Source organism: Penaeus monodon, chromosome 26 (assembly GCF_015228065.2).
Source record: "Penaeus monodon isolate SGIC_2016 chromosome 26, NSTDA_Pmon_1, whole genome shotgun sequence".
Lineage (NCBI taxonomy): Eukaryota > Metazoa > Arthropoda > Malacostraca > Decapoda > Penaeidae > Penaeus > Penaeus monodon.
The window spans coordinates 10,378,462-10,397,655 of NC_051411.1; the positions used below are offsets into that span (position 1 = coordinate 10,378,462).

The 19,194-nt window shown below is 35.8% G+C and overlaps 1 protein-coding gene across 1 annotated transcript in view; it reads left to right on the forward strand.

Annotated features, from left to right (window-relative positions):
* The first annotated feature begins 241 nt into the window (after positions 1-241).
* Positions 242-19,194, forward strand: part of LOC119589903 (hrp65 protein-like) — a 23,856-nt gene continuing 4,903 nt past the window's right edge. The window contains exons 1-4 of the mRNA XM_037938547.1: positions 242-553; positions 6,703-6,924; positions 7,043-7,213; positions 12,868-12,998. Of these exons, the coding sequence (XP_037794475.1) occupies positions 446-553; positions 6,703-6,924; positions 7,043-7,213; positions 12,868-12,998 (632 nt within the window). The 5' untranslated portion in view covers positions 242-445. The remainder of the gene's footprint in view (positions 554-6,702; positions 6,925-7,042; positions 7,214-12,867; positions 12,999-19,194) is intronic.

Below are 19,194 nucleotides of genomic sequence, written 5' to 3' on the forward strand. Positions count from 1 at the left end.
ATTTGTCTCTTAGATACTTAGATACTGCACAATTACATATAGCGTTTGTTGTTCTAAGATTCCGGTATAAAACCCACGCCTGCGTATATCATCTCGCCTCCTCCACAACCCATCAGAAACCCGCTAGATAATAATACCCCCGCCTCGAATGACGCCGAGAGCCCCCCAAACCCGCCCATTAATGCCCAGAAAATGCGTGTTCGCCGCGCCCGGCCGCCCGGCAGCCCCGAGCCGCCGCGGCGAAAGGAACCATCGCGCCAGTCGCCCCCGAGCTCTTCGCGAAGGCGCTTGGCTTGTGCCGAAGGGATCGCTGGTCGCCGCTCGAGCTCCCCTCCTTCCTGCCTGCCGCCGGGCCCGAGCTTCTTTCCCCCTCCTCCTCCCTCCCCGTCGTTTCGTTTCCGCAGACGCTTCTCTTGGACCCCTCGTGCGCTCTTCCCGCGGAGAGATGGAGAACGGCGCGCCACAGCGAGGACGCGGAGGGCCAGCGCGCGTCACCAAGACCCCCGATGGCCGCACCGTGCAGAGTTTCCGCTCTCACCCCATCTACGGCTTCGTAAGTAACCCTCCGGCGGCGTCCTCTCGCCAGGGGAGAGGGGCGCCTCGGGCTCTCCTCTCCTCCTCGTGCGAAGGAACGAAGCCGCTTCTTAAAAAAGGGCGAGAGACGTGCAGGTCGAGATTCCCCGAGTGCATATTGGATGCTCGGGTCGGAGGTTCATTGGCCGTGGGCGCTGCTTGCTCGGCCCTTTAAACCCGCCTTTCACCATCCCCACACACCCCTGAGAGTAGGCGCTAGAGCTTGGCGGAAGAAAAGAGCTCCTGCTAGCCCATTGCAAGGGCAGGAGCAGCGGAAGACGAGCCATGCATCTGTGGCGGTGGCTGGAGGGTTGCCACTTCGCCATTTGTTGGAAGCCGACTCCCGAGGCTCGCAATTTCGATTTATGAGGAAAAAGAGGAAAGGAAAGGCCTTCTTTCTGGTCCTTTGGGTAGTTTTTTGAAGTGGCGTGGGTGCCCTGGGATAGCTCGTACTATTTGGTATTTAGTAGAATTTATTCGGGGGATGCATTTAGTTCAGCAAGCATGGAGGAGGCAAATTTTGTCACATCGGGCATTCTTTTAACTGGAACCTCGCTTTTCAGTGCATATTTCAGGCCAGTTGTGTGTGTTGTAGATGCTTTTGCAGGCACTTGTTTGTATTGAATCCCAAAACATGATATATGTACAGTATGTAACACCCAAGCCTTTCAGACACAAGACAAAGGCTTCCTTGAGTATTGGAAGGAGAGGTGGGGAATATTTGGAATACCTTTGCTTGACCAACCATGATATTGGTATTGATGGAGCCCTCTCACACTAACACCCAAATATGTAGGGCATTTTCCATGGGACCCCTGCCCCCAAACCATCCTATAGGAGGGGAGGGCATAAAAGATACCAGAGAAATTGCTAGGTAGAATATGAGTAATATACATAGAATTAGTCACTGTGTTTTTAATGCAAGGGGCCTTTCCCCCTGCGACCCTCCACATCAGGAGCTTCCGCCCCCAATCCGTGCAATGGAAAACAAAGAATCATCCATGTATTTGTGGTAGGGCATACATCTGACATGCGGGAGCGCCCAATGCCGAGTCTGTCCTCCAGTCTCTCCTGTTGCCCAGGGCAGGGGTTAGTAGGCAGCAGCCCCCATAGGGTGTTGCAGGGGTTACAGCTCCCTACATTAGACTATATATTGACCATTTTTCTGTATATTCACATTTTATCCTGCAGTTTCCCAGGTACCATTCATGCCCTGCTGTTAGGACCAAGATCGTGGAAATTTGTGCTGGTTTCCACGGCACAGTTTCTATATATTTGGGTAGCAGTGGGTGAGAGGAATCCATGGACGCCACCGTCATCATGATTGGTCACGCAAAGGTGTTCTCAATGTTTACCGAGGATGAGTTCCGCATCTAAATTCTTTGGATTTGTTACTCATTTCGGTATTGATAATAAGTGTGCATTTACAGTGTTTTCGTCGTGGCTAGCCAATAGTAGCGACAATAGGCCTCTTAAGGGCCGGTCAGATTAGTCTATCCTTGCCGCAAATGGATCCGAGTTGAAAATCCCTCAGCAGCGCGAAAACGCTGTTGGCATGTCATCCCTGCCTAGAACTGAAATATATTGCCGAAACAAAAACTATAATATAAATACTGGTAAAATCATTACTTAATCTTATAAAATTGATTATATATCATGACAAAAACAAACTTAATTTTTAGACAGATATATTGGATCAAAGAATGAGGTCTTATTAACCTATTGCCGACGGGTGGCATGTACGCACATGCCATGGCATGGCGGGACCATCTGCCGGGGGCACGTATGCACATGCCATAGAGTATGTATGGACATGCCATGAGTTTTTTTTTTGTTACAATCACGGCAAAAGATTATTTTTTTGCCAGTGAAAGTGTGATTAAGTCGGTTTTAACACTTTCTCATTTTTACCATGCAACAAACAAAAAAAATGCAACAAACCGACGATTTCAACTCCATGATGCCACACTGCTTATTTTATTCGGACTATAGACCGAATAATGATCAACTATGGAGTCTATATAACAACAAAAATACCCTTCAGTCTCGATTTATCAGGAAGTTTGGCAAGTAGAGACTGTAAAAAATAATGAAAACTGAAAATACAACATATCTTTGTAGTATTACGAAGAAACGGCATGGGATGCTGGTATTTGGCATGAGTGGTCGCGCATGCTCGGGCGATGATATAAGCCCCCGGCAGCGAGGCCCTGGCCTCTATGAATGATACCTGTCAGTTATGGGTTAAATGTTTATAGATAATTCAGATAAACGTTCATTTGACTAACGAACATAACCCACGCCAAAAGCATGGAGCTCTCTTTGGAAGTTATCTACACCTTGTTGGATAAAGTGAGAGTCAAAGAGCCATTGTGGAACACCAATCTTAAGGATTATAAAAAGCAGGAATGTGAAAAGAACATTAACGGATGAAATGAACAATGAATACCCGAGCTACGCACATCAACTCTCCACAAATATGCATATTTCACTTTTCCTGATCCTGTTATTTTTACCTTGCATTCCTTATATAAACTATAGGTAAATCTTAAACTTAAGTAAAATCTTATATTAGTAATGGTATGCAGCAGTAAGTCATATCATATTAGTGTCAAAGGGACACTGAATATAGTGTGACCAATCCCTCTCTGTAGCTGACCAGACTTCGGTGATCCTATCTGGGTATCCTAAGACAGCATAGACTAGTGTGACCTTCACTTTAGGAGGAGCTGCTACTTCCCCCCAGCCCATGAAATGCTTGAATTCCACAACATCGGACCTGCATAGACCTAAGATAGAGCTTGGGCAGGTTTGGAGGATGCTTCTGTTTGAGTGATGTTATGATTCGAGTGAGGCCAATCACAACGCGTGTATTTGTTGGTATTGCTTAGTAATATGGCTACAGTTTGATAGCACATCAGTAGTAGTCTATTTGGTATTGAATTAGGTGGGTTTTATTATGCAGACCTATTCTTGAAATATGCCAGCTTTTCTGAACAATCTTAAGGGGATCCATAAGGTTAATTTTGTTTAAAAGTTTGCACATCATTATATAAATGGTATTATGGGTTGCCTTTGATCTATTCTCTCCATATTTATAAGCACTGACTTAGAATGGTTTAGTATCAAGTGACTGAAGTTCATGAAAGCTCCACCACATACTTTCTAGTAAGGTAACACTGCTAGACCTCCACAGAAAGTGAGAAAACAGTCCAAGCTCTTTTTTGCTTGAATATCTGTGGTTAAGGATTGCCTGCCTTTGCCAGAGGTTCATAGGCATGGTATGTGTGGTGATCTGTTGATGATGTGCTAGAGCCTTGCTGGCTCTTATAAAATTGATATAGGTTGGAGCTCTAGAAAACTTCAAACCTAACCTTTTTTATCTTCTCTTTATTTCCTAGACAGGGAGCAGACTCCCTCTGTACCCTCCTTTATTAGCACTTTGTGCCAACTTTTAGAAAACATGACATTAAGAACTGGGGTGAGGGTGTTGTGGACTAGTCTCTGAAGGGTGATATTTAGGGGATAATTTTGTGCAGTTTCAGTGCAGTTAGTGTATTGCATTTTCCCGTGTGGCCAATATCACTGATATAGTTTCTGCAAACTAGAACTGCAGTGTCTGGATATGAATAATTAAGGTTTGAGGGTAGGAAAAGATGCTCATGATAGGACAACAGCAAGTGATATTGTGGCTGCATGACTCTTGGCAGGTACAGACTACTTCATAGTGAATTGCTAGGAAGATCCATTATTTCTGTTTTGTGAAAGTAAATCCATGTTAATGAGGTGGACCATTGCTAGAACACAAGGCAAAGTGGTTAATGCATAGATTTGGTTATTTCAAGAAGTTGTTGAAGATTTACATGCATTTCACTTTTTAAAAAAATTTGTGTGTATGTGTGTGTAAAGTGCCACTTGGTATTTTCTTTGCACCCATTACATAAGCCGTTTCCTCATGGTTTGGTCTTGATACTGATCAGAACAAATATACAATAATATTTCAAATTTTACACCATGCTTTGAAAATACCCTTTGGTGATGGGGTTGATGCCCTGTCATGTAGAGATAAGTCTTCCCAGATGCCAGGTGATACCTTGGCATGTTGAAATTGCTGAAGTAACATCTTGTATGACAATGAGGGGGACAAATGCCTAGGCATAGTGGCATGCACTAAAATGTGCCTGTCCCCATCAAAATTTTACTCTTTATCAGGCATAAAAAGTTGATTGATAAGGACTGCACAAAGCTATGCCAACATAAACAATACTGCCTTGCAGAGGAACCAAAATTATGTTCACTGCTTTAGAAGTTCATTGACAAAAATTAAGGAATTAGATATAAAAGTACTGGGACAGAATGGTTCAAGTGTTGCTTCCATGCTCAGTGGTGCTCTAGCAAAGGCCAACAAATCTCTATCATTTACATCTGGCAAGGTAAAGCTTGTAGGCAGTTTGTCAGAACTAGATCAAGCCATTGCTTGTCAAAAAATTTGTAATGGAAGATTGTTGGTCATTGTGGGACTGCTGATGGTGTGGAGCTCGCGGCCTTAGCTGGATGGGCCATTGGTGATGGTTGAATTTCAAAAGCCTCGACTAAACTTTGAATTAAAAAAGTTCATTATTCAATTCCTTATAAATATTAGGTGTAAAAAAAAGTTTGTTCCCTAAAAATTGAAGCTAGGCTATATATGATAAACAATTTTAAGTCTTTTGTTTGCACCTAGAGGTGGTTGATGTTAACCCACTAGAGCAGGGTAACTTGACTGACATGACAGGCTGAGGACTGGGTTATGGGAACATGCCATCATGGAAAGGGCCGGGTCGTGAGATTGTGCCGTTATGGAAAAATTTGGCTGAAGGCCAAGGCGAATAGAATGTACCATGATGAAATAACTGGGTGAAGACTAGAGTGATTAGAATGGCTTGTAATGAAAGCACAAAGCTTAGTCTTGCATTATTTCCACTGGTAAATGAGGGGGGAATGTACCGTCTGTAAGGCATGGCTGGAAGAGTGCTGGCTCCATTCTGAGGACATTGTTCCTATGGGCAGCCTAGGGTGTGTTAGAGAGTAATGAATAATACCAAAATATAAAAACCCACTCGGTTACCATTTTGATATAGAACAATAAATGACAAAATTATATATGGACCTTGGAAAATAGCAAAGAAGTGAAAAAAATGCCTCTGCAGAAAGAGATAACACTGCAAAGAGGAGGCAATGAGTGCACATGAATGTTTGTGTGGGCTTAGCCTACAAGCCATACATCCGGGAGTCACTGCTCAAGTAAGCCTAATGCCCGGATTTTGTTCCATGTGCGGGTCGCAAGTACCTAGATCGAGTGGGTTAAAGTGGGCATCCCATTAGAAAATGGTGCATTGCCAGTATCCAAGTCCTAGGAGAGCATTACCATATCCCCAATCCTGAGACTGATCATTGCCACCCAAAAATGATAAATGGTCCACAATGTATGTAGGACTCCATGAAAGTTATTTGATAGTTCAGTAGTTTTTATGTTCATGAATGCTGGTTGGTGTTGAAGAAAGCAAGGCTGTGTCGTACACCTATTAATGCCTTGGCTGTGGAGCACCCCATATGTTGAGTGACCTTGGGATAGTGCAGAGTGAAATGAGTGATGTGGAAGGTTGCAAGTCCACATTATGTTATGACTTTTGGGTGATAAAGAGAGCCTCAGGCCATCTTGCCTTTCCTTCCAGGATGTGGTGCCTATTGGATTTAGCTCCTGGAAGAGGAGCTTCATTATCATAAAATGCAGCTGTTTGGGAGATTAGGTTTTGGAGTAAAGAGGTCATGTGGCCAGTCAAGGAGAAAATGGAAGGTTGGGTCTAGAAAGGTGTTGGGTGGATTTGTAACCATTAGGTAATAAGCTTAGAAAATGAACATGACGAAGGTGTTTTAGTGATGTGCGTTTAATTACCTGCTTTGGGTATTTTTATACACTGGTATTCTTGTTACTGTGCACTTTAGTTCTGTATTCTTCTGATTTATTGTCCTTAATTTAGTTTAGTTTTTCAACACTATCTTCTCATATGTATTGTGTGGGGAAAGACCATTTTGTAGTTTATATTTATGATCGTCCATTGCTATAATTGTGACATTTTTACCTTACAGGATAAAATCAAGGAAAAGGTGATGACAGAACTGAACTGCCCACAAATGGAACTCACACCCCTGGACACGTCCGAGAAAAAGTTTAATGCCCAGAGTCGTTTGTTTGTTGGAAACCTACCAAGAGACATTCCCTATGAAGAGCTTAAGGAAATGTTTGCCAAGTATGGAGAACTTGGACAGGTGTACTTCAACAAGGATGGGGCATATGCTTTTATTAATTTTGTAAGTGAAGTATTCTGACTACAACTTGTTTCTGGCACCAAAGTCTGTATTATTAAAGAATACCAATGATTACATTGATTGTAATTTAATAGTTGAGCATGGTTTTTCTTCCTGTTAGGATTACAAGGCCAATGCCGAGAAAGCCAAAAATGAAATGCAAGGAAAGATGGTCCGAAACCGCCCAATGAAGATCCGCTATGCCTCGGTAACGACGGGTGTGAGAGTTAAAAATCTTACTCCATACGTGTCCAATGAACTCTTGCATAAATCCTTCTCGGTCTTTGGAGAGGTAAGTGTTCTGGGGAGTTAATCTGTACGTTTCTACTACAGACGGCTGGGGAGTTGATCTGTACGTCTTTACTTCAGAGGGCTTCAGGTGGTTGTCGTCTTTAATATCAAGAAAAGTCTGCTTAACAAGTAACCTGAAAAGTCAGGATCAAATTAAGTCTTTCAATGAGAGAGAAAATCTGAATTAGGGTTTCTTTAAAGGAATTGATGTTTTCTTGTTTGTCTCAAGAGTTGTCCCTGTAATATAAGGCATCTGTGGTTGTTTATCTTTTGTTATATTGATGGTCAAGGCACTGGCTGTGAGATTTAGGGATCTGTTAATTTTGCCAGGAGGAGGAAACTGCTTAGCATGTCTTCACTCAGGCTTTGAGTAAAGTGTATAGGGTTCATAATTTTAAAAATTTAGATACAGTAACATTTTGATTTATGCCATAGTTATACCTCTGAAAGTGGATCTTTAGAGGATATGCTAAGTTTGAGGAGGGAATGGAGTAGTTCCAAATTTCTGTATGTATATATATATATATATATATATATATATATATATATATAAATATATATATATATATATTATATTTATATATATATATATATATATATATATATATATATATATATATATATATATATATTTATATATATATGATATATATTTATATTTATCTATGTGTAGTCCATTATGCTTAGATTTGGTTAGCAAATGTTGACTGAGGGAAAGGTAATATGAATAGGCTTGGTAGTTTCATACCTTTGTGTTACCATTTTCTTTGGCAGAAGGGTGGATGAGTGTTGTTACAGCTTCCATAGAGTATTTTACTTTTGAGAAATACAGATCATATACAAATCACTGATAGATAAACATATGTAGACAAGATTGTTTGGGGAAAGCAGAAAATTCTCTTGTTTGATTGTACTGAGAGTAGTTTAATATTATGCCCTATATTTCTTACAGATATATATTTGTTACTATTCCTTTTGGTCGCAGAATGAATAGTTTTTTTTTTTTTTTTTTTTTTTTTTTTTTGTTCTGGAAAGAGAGAGATAATAACCTATTAACTAGTTAGTTTTGTTATCCAAGCAATCCGTTTTTAAGTATATTCTAATTTAACCAATAGGAATCGCATAATGTTAAAATTGACTTCCATCTTTAACCCAACACCGACGGGTATCAGAAATCTGAGCGTCATAAACTCTAGTGATTTCTGGCAACGTCCTGACGCTGGGCGCGGGAATCAGCTACATGTAGCGGAACATCCTGCTCCACGCGCTCTGGCGGGTCGCCGTATGTATAGTCATACTCCACAGACCAAATGGTATGTTATGACGCCAGTAGACGTGACCCATCGGGATAGGGTTAAAGCTTGACTAATCAAGCTAAATGAGATTGTGGGTTACAATGCTATGTTGGATGGATATTCAAGTCTATATAAGGAATGGGTATAGAAAGGATTTTGTATTTGATAGTTTTCCACATTCCCAGAAATGTGCACTATTTAGTATTCTTGCTCATTACAGTTAGGGAAATTAGTGAAGTGTCAAAGTTGATGTTAGGTGGCCCTTTGGAAAAACTAATAAGCAATGATTATTTAACTGCTGCTGTTTATTAAAGCTATGCATGAAAATTACTGGGGTAAGTTGTAAACACTGCAGTGGGAGGAATTTTACACTTAAAATAACACCAGTGTATCGTATACAAGGGAGTGGTCAGCTGAGATGAATATCCCGTATTTACTACAAATGTGGTTGATAATTATGTTGTCTAGTTCTAAATACTTCTGATCTTTTTTTCTGATCCTCTGTCTTCTTGTAAATGTTCATTGTTAGATAACTTGATAAATTCAGCAGTATAGGACTTAATGAATGTTACCTCCATTGTTGTCATGAAGGGTTCACATCTTGATTAATGATTATTTTCTGTAAAATACACACACACATGTGCAAAATAAATACAAATGGGAGATGGGTTTGTTAAAGAGGAAATGTATATATATTATGTTTTTGTTGTTTGTTTCTTTATTTGAGGTAAGATAAATTTGATCCATTTGGGAATGTCTCACCTGAGGCAGGTGGAGAGGCCATAACATGCAGCAGTGGTGATTCAGAATAAAGGAATTGGGTTTATGGAAAGCTTTACTGAACTCTACATGATATTTTTTGTCATCCTTTGCCACATACTGACAAGAAATTCCTGGTAACCTCAGTAACAAGGGTAAGCCTGTAAGCATATATGCATGTTCGGGTGAAGGAGCAAAGAAACCATGACATAGCCGCCACCATTGCTAAGGGAAGGGCAAAATTAATTCTAGTTGGATTTAGAAGTAGAGAGAGTTATAGTTGCAGAGGTTTAAAATGAAGGTTGATAGTTTGAATGAAAGACAGTTTAGAAAATTGTAAAGAAAAGAGATAGGTTTATTAAGGAGAAGAGATTTGAGTGACACATTGATGAGTAAATCTTTGACATTAGGGGACAACTAACCACATTAAAGCCTTTTACCAGCCTTGCAGCCATGCTCCTTCAGACGGCTTACCATCAGAAGGTATCCTCTGCAGATGTGTTGCGAGCATTATGGAAATAGTTCTTGTTGGATACTTCATGGAGAAGAAAAATGAGATTTTACTTGTTTATTTTTCATTCAAAATGTTTGTGGATATGGCATAAATCAAGAGTTTGTTGTATCTCTTTTTTTTTTATTATTATTATTATTTTTTTTTATTTCCTCTTGTCCTGGTGTGATTTTTTATTTTTATGTTTATTGACGTTGATGTCGTTGCTGTTGTTATTATTATTATTATTGTTATTATGATTGTTACTTTAATTATTATTGTTATTATTATAATTATTGTTATTATTATAATTATTGTTATTATAAATATGATGATTATTGTTATTATAAATATGATTATTATAATTATAATTATTATAATTATAATTATTATAATTATAATTATTATAATTATAATTATTCATTGTTATTATTCATTGTTATTATTCATTGTTATTATTCATTGTTATTGTTGTTATTATTATTATTATTATTATTATTATTATTATTATTATTATTATTATTATTATTATTATTATTATTATTATTATTATTATTATTATTATTATTAATAATAATAATCACCATCATCATTGATTAATAATTATTGATTATTATATCGGTGATGATGTGTGCATGCAAATGTGAATGTATGCAGGAGTGAGTGTACTTATGTAGATATACATGTACATATGTAATCTATTAATTTTTTTTATTTATAAAATGTATATAATGATACCACTGATTTCTTAGCACTTTTGGTCTCAAGACCTTCCAGCAGGATTAATTGAGAATTTATACTAATTGAACACTTTTAATTTCAAGAGCATCACAGATTTCTTGATTAAAGCAAATTATATATGAATGATTCAAAAGAAATCAAAAGTTAATTGAGTGGAAGTTTTTAATCCATAGGAACCCAAGTTGAGGTGCTAGACCATCAGATACTAAAAAATGAGTAGTTTATCTTTATACTTTTATATCTAATAGAATTTTATCATGTATTCATTCTCTCTCTCTCTCTCTCTCTCTCTCTCTCTCTCTCTCTCTCTCTCTCTCTCTCTCTCTCTCTCTCTCTCTCTCTCTCACTGTCTCACTCCCTCCCACTCCCTCCCACTCCCTCCCACTCCCTCCCACTCCCTCCCACTCCCTCTCTCTCTCTCTCTCTCTCTCTCTCTCTCTCTCTCTCTCTCTCTCTCTCTCTCTCTCTCTCTCTCTCATGCTCTCACTCTTTATCTCTCTTGCTCATGCATATGCACACGTGTGCTCACATGTGGATACCTGTACACTTGAGCACATGTGCACACTTGCATGTATGTGCACAAGCACACACAAGCATACATGTGCACACACAAGCATACATGTGCACACACAAGTATACATGTGCACACACATGCACACACAAGTATACATGTGCACACACATGCACACACAAGTATACATGTGCACACACATGCACACACAAGTATACATGTGCACACACATGCACACACAAGTATACATGTGCACACACATGCACACACAAGTATACATGTGCACACACATGCACACAAGTATACATGTGCACACACATGCACACACAAGTATACATGTGCACACACATGCACACACAAGTATACATGTGCACACACATGCACACACAAGTATACATGTGCACACACATGCACACACAAGTATACATGTGCACACACAAGTATACATGTGCACACACATGCACACACAAGTATACATGTGCACACACATGCACACACAAGTATACATGTGCACACACATGCACACACAAGTATACATGTGCACACATGCACACTTTCACACACAAGCATATACAAGCACACAGTAATACATGTGCACACACATGAGCTCATGTGTGCGCACATGTACACGCAAGCACATGTACATGTACACACCTGCTCACACACATCATCACACCTGCTCATGCACATGCACATGCACTGGATATTGTAGTTCTCATTTTAGGAAGTTGTATATATAATTACACTCACACACACACACGCGCACACACACACACACACACACACACACACACACACACACACACACACACACACACACACACACACACACACACACTTGGGAAAAGATAAGGGAGGATGAGGAAGAAATAAAGTTAGGATATGCCTTCTTTTCTCTTAATTTTAACATACAAATTTTGCTGTCTTGCACCCAGTGAAAGTTCTTCGTCTGTGAAGAGTAAACAGTCTTGTTTACTGGAAAATTGTCTAATTGTATATTTAGTGTAGTGAAAAAAGTTAGGTTTGTGAGCTCCCAGGAAGGGGTGCTTGGGTACATGCAAGTTAGCATAAAGTGTGATTATATATAGAAGTCAGTGTACAGTGGAGTTCAGGTACTTGTTAACAGAAGTCTTATGCATATGAATTAATGGGTGTGATACAGAGCATTTGGTTTATTCATTATGGTGGTGATGATTTAAAAAAAAAATATGTATATATAGTGGGGAAGTAAGCCGTGTTGGAGTTAGTGGTTTGAAATTATTAATGATATACCTCAAAAGGTACTTTTTTTTCTGTGGTTAAGTTTTGTAATAATGAGGGATTTTTATTATTTTTTTTTATTTTATTTTATTTTATATCATAAACTTGAGTATTTGCTTTTATATTTCATCTAATCTTATACATGACAGGAAACACACTATAAACAAAAGTTCATTGGAATTTTAGATAATGAATTTTGCCTGTCTTTTATCTCCTATTCCAAAACCTTGTGAATGTTTTTTTATTTATTTATTTATTTATTATTGACATGGCTTCAATGTTATTTTACATCCATATGCACTCGTACATACCAAATGAATTTTGTATCTTAAATGTTCATATAAAGGATTTGGGACGTTTGCATACATATTATATTTTTGAGTGGCCAGTGGGACTTGAAAGGGATTTGATTGCAGGGTGGGTCAAACCAGTGGAATTGTTCTGACTTTTGATTTTCTTATTTTCTTTTTTCTTTTTTCTTTGTTTTTTTATTTATTTATTTATCTTCTAGGGGATCATCAGGAAACAGTCTAGTGGTCCTTTTAATGTCATAGTTTGAGAGGATAAATCCCCCTAGAAATTACCTTTCTTACTTTTAGATTGAATCTTGCCGCGTGATTGTTGATGACCGTGGGAAAACTACTGGCGATGGTGTGGTAGTATTTTGTGATAAGAAGGGTGCCACAATAGCTTTGAAGAAGTGTCAAGAGGAGTGTTACTTCCTCACAAGGTATGAAATTTGTAGACCTGTACCGGCATTTCACTACCTGGTAAGATTTGTTTCGTTCCTCGTAAGTATGAAAATGCATCACCTGCGGGTGAACCTTCAGTTTTCCTCCTCTCTCCAGGAGAAGTGTATTTAGAATGAATTTGTTTCTGTTTGTTTATATTTTTGTTTTATTTTTATTATTACTGTCTTTTGTTTATTTATTTATTTATTTATTTTTTTTCATATTAATTTTTTCTTTTTTAGCTAAGAAAATTATGCATGTTTAATAATTTCTTGTTTATTTTTATATATTTTTTTTCTCTATTTACTCTGACATTTTTCTAATTTCTCTATTTTTTTTTAAAAACTATTTCAGTTACTATATAGATAAGTATCTTTCAAAATATATATATATATATATTTTTTTTTTATCATTTATTTATGTATGTACATTGTGTAAAGAGAGATTGTTTTTGATTTTTTTTTTGTTTTTGTTTTTGTTTTTATTTTTGTTTTTAATATCTTGGCCAAACAAACAGATGGGAATGAAACCAGTTGCTTTCAGGGGGGAGGTAAAAAAAATTATTGTAAGTAGAGGTTACTTTGTTATTATTGGGGTTATTTTTTTTTTCTCATTCAATATGCTAATCCATTCTTCTAAATTTCAGTTTTCAGTCAATGCCTTCACTTGTCCTGCTCTGTAACCTATGATTTTAGCTCGCAGTCCTGTCCTACATGTGTAGATCTGTATGATTAAAGAAGCTCTAGCCATTAACTTATCTTTAAAGTTTGGGGTCTTTGCTTTTATTTTATTTTTTTGTCTGTCACACTTGATTTTATCTTCTGCAGGACTAGAATGTTCTTCCTGGGAAATGTTTTAAGTGTTTTGATGTTTGAAACTGGTGTTCATACTTTCATTATAATCTTTTTATCAAAGCTTCTCTCCCAAGCTATTGTAATGAGTGTCAAGAGGCAACAGATTATTTATTTTAGTAATTTCTTTAGAAAGATGTAAAGGTTTTTCACTGCAGGGGTTTTGGATAGCTATAGAATACTTTTCAAGCTGTATTTTTTGTCCTGGAATGAAGAGTCTGTTGAAACAAGTGGTTTTAGTCCTTCTAATCACCTCATGATAAGTTGCACTCCTAAAGAGGGAACGGATAGTATTTGTCAGTCCGTAGGGTTGGGTTATAATGATGCACAAACAACTTTGAGGTCTTCCTTGCAGATTTCCCATATTCTCAGGGGATTGGTGTAAATGGAAGGAACCTGATAAGAGCAAAAGAAGGGGGAGGAGAGAAAGGGAAGCCTATGATGGACATGATACAGCGGTACCAATTACATTGCTTGAGTAGTCCTAACGTGTGTGTGTATGTATATATATATATATATATATATATATATATATATATATATATATATATTGTATATATTATATATGTATATATATTATATATATGTATATATATGTATATATATATGTTATATATTATATATGTATATATATATGTATATATATATGTATATATATTATATATGATAATATATGTATATATATGTATATAATGTATTATATATGTATATATATATGTATATATGTATATATATAAGTATATATAGTATATGTATATATGTATTATATATGTATATATTTATGTTAATTTTATGTTATTAATATATGTATAAGTATATGTATATGTATATATGTATATATAGGCATATATTTATGTGTATATGCATGCATATATGTATGTGTATATACATGTATATATGTATGTGTATATACATGCATATATGTATGTGTATATACATGTATATATGTATGTGTATATACATGTATATATGTATGTGTATATACATGTATATATGTATGTGAATATACATTTATATGTATGTGTGTGAACTGTATTCATGTTGACAAGTGTAGAAAATGTATGAATGAGAAAGTATATATGTATGCTTATGTATATACATGTATATGTATGTGTATGCATATTGCATATATATGTATACATATATGTATGTGTATATATATATATGTGTATATATATGTATGTGTATATATATGTATGTATATATATGTATGTGTATATATATGTATATATATATGTATATATATATGTATATATATATGTATATATATATGTATATATATATGTATATATATATATGTATGTATATATATGTATATATATATGTATATGTATATATATATATATATATATATATATCTATATCTATATATATTATATATATTATATATTATATGTATATATATATATTATTTATATATAATGTATATATATATAATTTATATATATAATGATTATATATTATATATATAATTTAATATATATATATATTTATTATATTATATATAATATATATATATATAATTATATATATATATATTTATATTATATATTATTTATATATAATTATTATATATATATTATATTTATATATATATATATATATAATATATATTATATATTATATATATTATATATATATATATATTATATATAATATTATATATTATAATATTATATATATATATTATTATATTATATAATATTTTATTATTAATATTTATATATTTATATATTATATAATATAATATATATATTATATATTTATATATTTATTATATATATATAATATATATAACACACGTGTGTGTATATATACACACACACGCACATGTGTGTATACACACACACACACGTGTGTATATACACACACACACGTGTTTATATATATACACACACACACACACACGTGTGTATATATATACACACACACACGTGTGTATATATGCACATACACTGTGTACACACGCACATGCACGCACACACGTGTGTATATATATACACACACACGTGTGTGTATAAATGTGTATAAATGTATATACATATGTATATACGTGTTGTGTGTGTGTGTGTGTGTGTGTGTGTGTGTATCTATGTATACATTATATATATGTGTATGTATACATGTATATATATATATATGTGTATATGTATGTATACATGTATATATATATTATATGTATATGTATATATGTATATGTATATATGTGTATATGTGTATGTATACATGTATGTATATGTGTATACATGTATGTATGTATTTGTTTATGTATATTATATACATTTATAGTGTAATTGTTTTTATTTTTAAGTACATTTGTTCCAGGATATGGAATTTTGCACAAGCTAAATTGTAGTACATTCAGCTGTTTTGACCCCAATTTTAAGAACTTTAATATCAGGTGTTTACAGAAAGCCATTAGCACCATCTTAATTGAAATTGAGTTTTAGAAAGATTCAGGAAGACCATTAATTGGAATATCGAACCCAAGCCATTTCCTATGATAGAATGGCCACTTGGGTGTTATATTTGGGGGGTGGGGACAGTGCTGCTAGAGGCTTCTGTCAAAACACCTGATATGAACATTATTGGTTTCTTACAGGAAAAAGTTATTATTAAGATTTGGATTTCTGTAATGGTGTTTTGCAGCAAGAAGCAAAGGTATGGTCTTAAGGTCTGTTATGGTGATGTAAGGTCTTTTTGTTTTTGTTATGTATTTAACTTTTTATTCATTTTTCTGTGGGAACAAAGTGGTTAGAATATTATCCTCTATATATTTGTGTGAATTTTGGGAGATTGGGGTGATATTGTAAGAGGTGTCCAGTTGAAGCAAGTGGCAGAATGGGTTTGTATGAATTTACTTTTGAACAGTAAGTAATATTTTGTGTTGAGAGCTTGTATCTGATTTAATGTTATTTGCTGTAATTTGTCTGATTTTTTTTTTTTTTGATATAACTGCTGAATTTTTTTTTTCCTGGTTGTTGGTTTGATTCTTGGGATAGACATGCAGTATGATGCAGTTCTAAATTAAATTTTTAAACCATTTTCAAGCAGATCTCGCTCAGTGTCAGATTTCAACTTGTATGAATGAGTGGCAGCCGTGTATCATGTACTACTTGAATATTCACAGTGCTAAATAACATTAGTTCTTCTCACTGGTAAGTCGTTATGAGCAGGTCTGAAATTCTTCCGCAAATGCGTGTGATTTTTCCAATAATTAAGGGATAGGATCAAAATTACAATAAGTGAAGTTGGACCATGAATAGTTCCCTGATTTTTTGTGTGTGGTTATGTTGGGGAGGGAGGCACTGGGGCAAAACAGGGTCATGGTCTAGAGGGTATGTTTCCACTTTGATTATAGATCTGTTTTTTTATTTTGGTATATTTGTATATATATTGTTAGAGATAAAAAAATATGTATAATTTTTTTTTAAAATCTTTTTACCAATTCAGTGTAAAAATGGGAAAATAACCCTGTTAGATGGATCTCGGGGTATGAAAACTGTATGAGTCCTAAGAGGACCAAGGTCATAAAGGCATTTATTCAGCCTGGCACAGTATGGGTAGCTGTTGAGAGGTAAGGGATGCCAGATAGGGGTCGAGTCTCCCCATACATGCTCTCTGGTATTTTTCCTTCTGTCCAGATACATAATGCCCGAGAAATGGGAAAGCATAGTATGTGACACTTGTAATATTACATGCACTTGTGTGAATGTAAGAAAAAAGGGGGGTGGGAGGAAAAGCAGGTAAGGCACTAAAGAATTTGCAGCCATTTTGTTCTAATTTTGCTTGATGAACTTTTTGGGCAGAAAATGACTTTAATAGGATAAGAAATCATGAAAATAAGCCATTGCTAATTTTTTCCTGCACCATACTGAGCTACATGCCTGGCTTTGTAAGCAGTTAGCTGCTAGAGTGAAAAATTAACCTAATGCCACCTGGAACATGTTATGTACACTAGCTTTGGATTATAAAATGTTTACACATGCCGCTCAAAACGTGCTGAACCACCAGTGAGTCCATCAGTAAGTTGCAGGATCTCACCTGATTTCCCTATACTGTGATTTTTTTTTATGTAATAAATATCAGTGCTTTTGTTATTATTGACAATGTGATTATTATATTGTTATTAAGCTGTATCTGCCGGGCCATACCTATAGCCGTCATAAGAAACTGACTGATCATGCTGGGTGTGGCTATAGGTGTCACGACATGAAAAAGCGTGTCGAGCGGAAAGTTCTGCTACACGTAGCGGATTCCTGGGCCAAATGGCAGGATGGTTGCCAGAAGTCTCGAGTCAGTGAAAGTGAAAAGTATCTGATGCCGTCATTGAGGGGTTAAGGATACTAATGGTTTTGTGAAATAAATGATATTTCCTAAAGTTATACAAAACCGCAAACAGGTGAAATAGGTAGGACTAGTGATTGACTCCTTATTGACTACCCCTTTTGGAGCCATCTGTTTGTAAATACAATTATTAGTAAATTAAACTCATGGGTATTTTGTGTTTCTACATGCAATCCCAGTTGGCATTGGGCTAAGCCTGTTCCAGACAGTTACCCCACTACACTTTTGACTACTGCACATGATTTCTTTTTTCCAAGTGTGCTTTAAAGACTTCAGATCTACTTTAGAGGAGCTGTATCTCATTATTCATTGCAGCTAGAGGAAAACAAGTGAACTGAAAGTAGGTTTGACTGTGGTTGGCATAGCTACTTGCCACCTGGCTGCTTTGCCATGCTTGATGAGTGGGTGTCATCCAGTGGGGGAGTGGGTAGATTACATCAGGTAGTTATTTTTCACGTGTCGTTGGTTTGAATTTCTGGTTCATCATCTGCAATTATTGTAACGTTGACTTGTGACTCGTGGGACAAGTTTCGTATTTGGTGAAATGCAAATTTTTATGAGGTTAAAGTATTGGTAATGTTTATGATAACAGACTTTTTGGGTGATTAGCTAACTTATATTTGAAACATTTTATTTATTATCTCATGACATTATGTTCTTTCATTTAAATGCATATTTATGAAGACTGAAATTAAACACTGTTGTAGCTATAAATGCTTGAAATATTGTTTATTATCTTTGCTAGGGAAAGCTGGTTTCATTGTTTTTGAAATGACTCCACTTGTCTTGGCTTCTTCCCATTCTCTTCTGTCAAATGACCCGACTTGTTTGTGGAAGTAGATAAGCTAAATGGATAGTCTGAAAGTAGTTGTATCATATTTTATAGGTTATTATTGAATAAAATCTGGAAAAGAGATTATCATTTAAATGGTTGGGGAATTATACCATGAAATTTATTGCTTTCTGATGCCATTAGTGTACCCTTTTTATTTTTTTA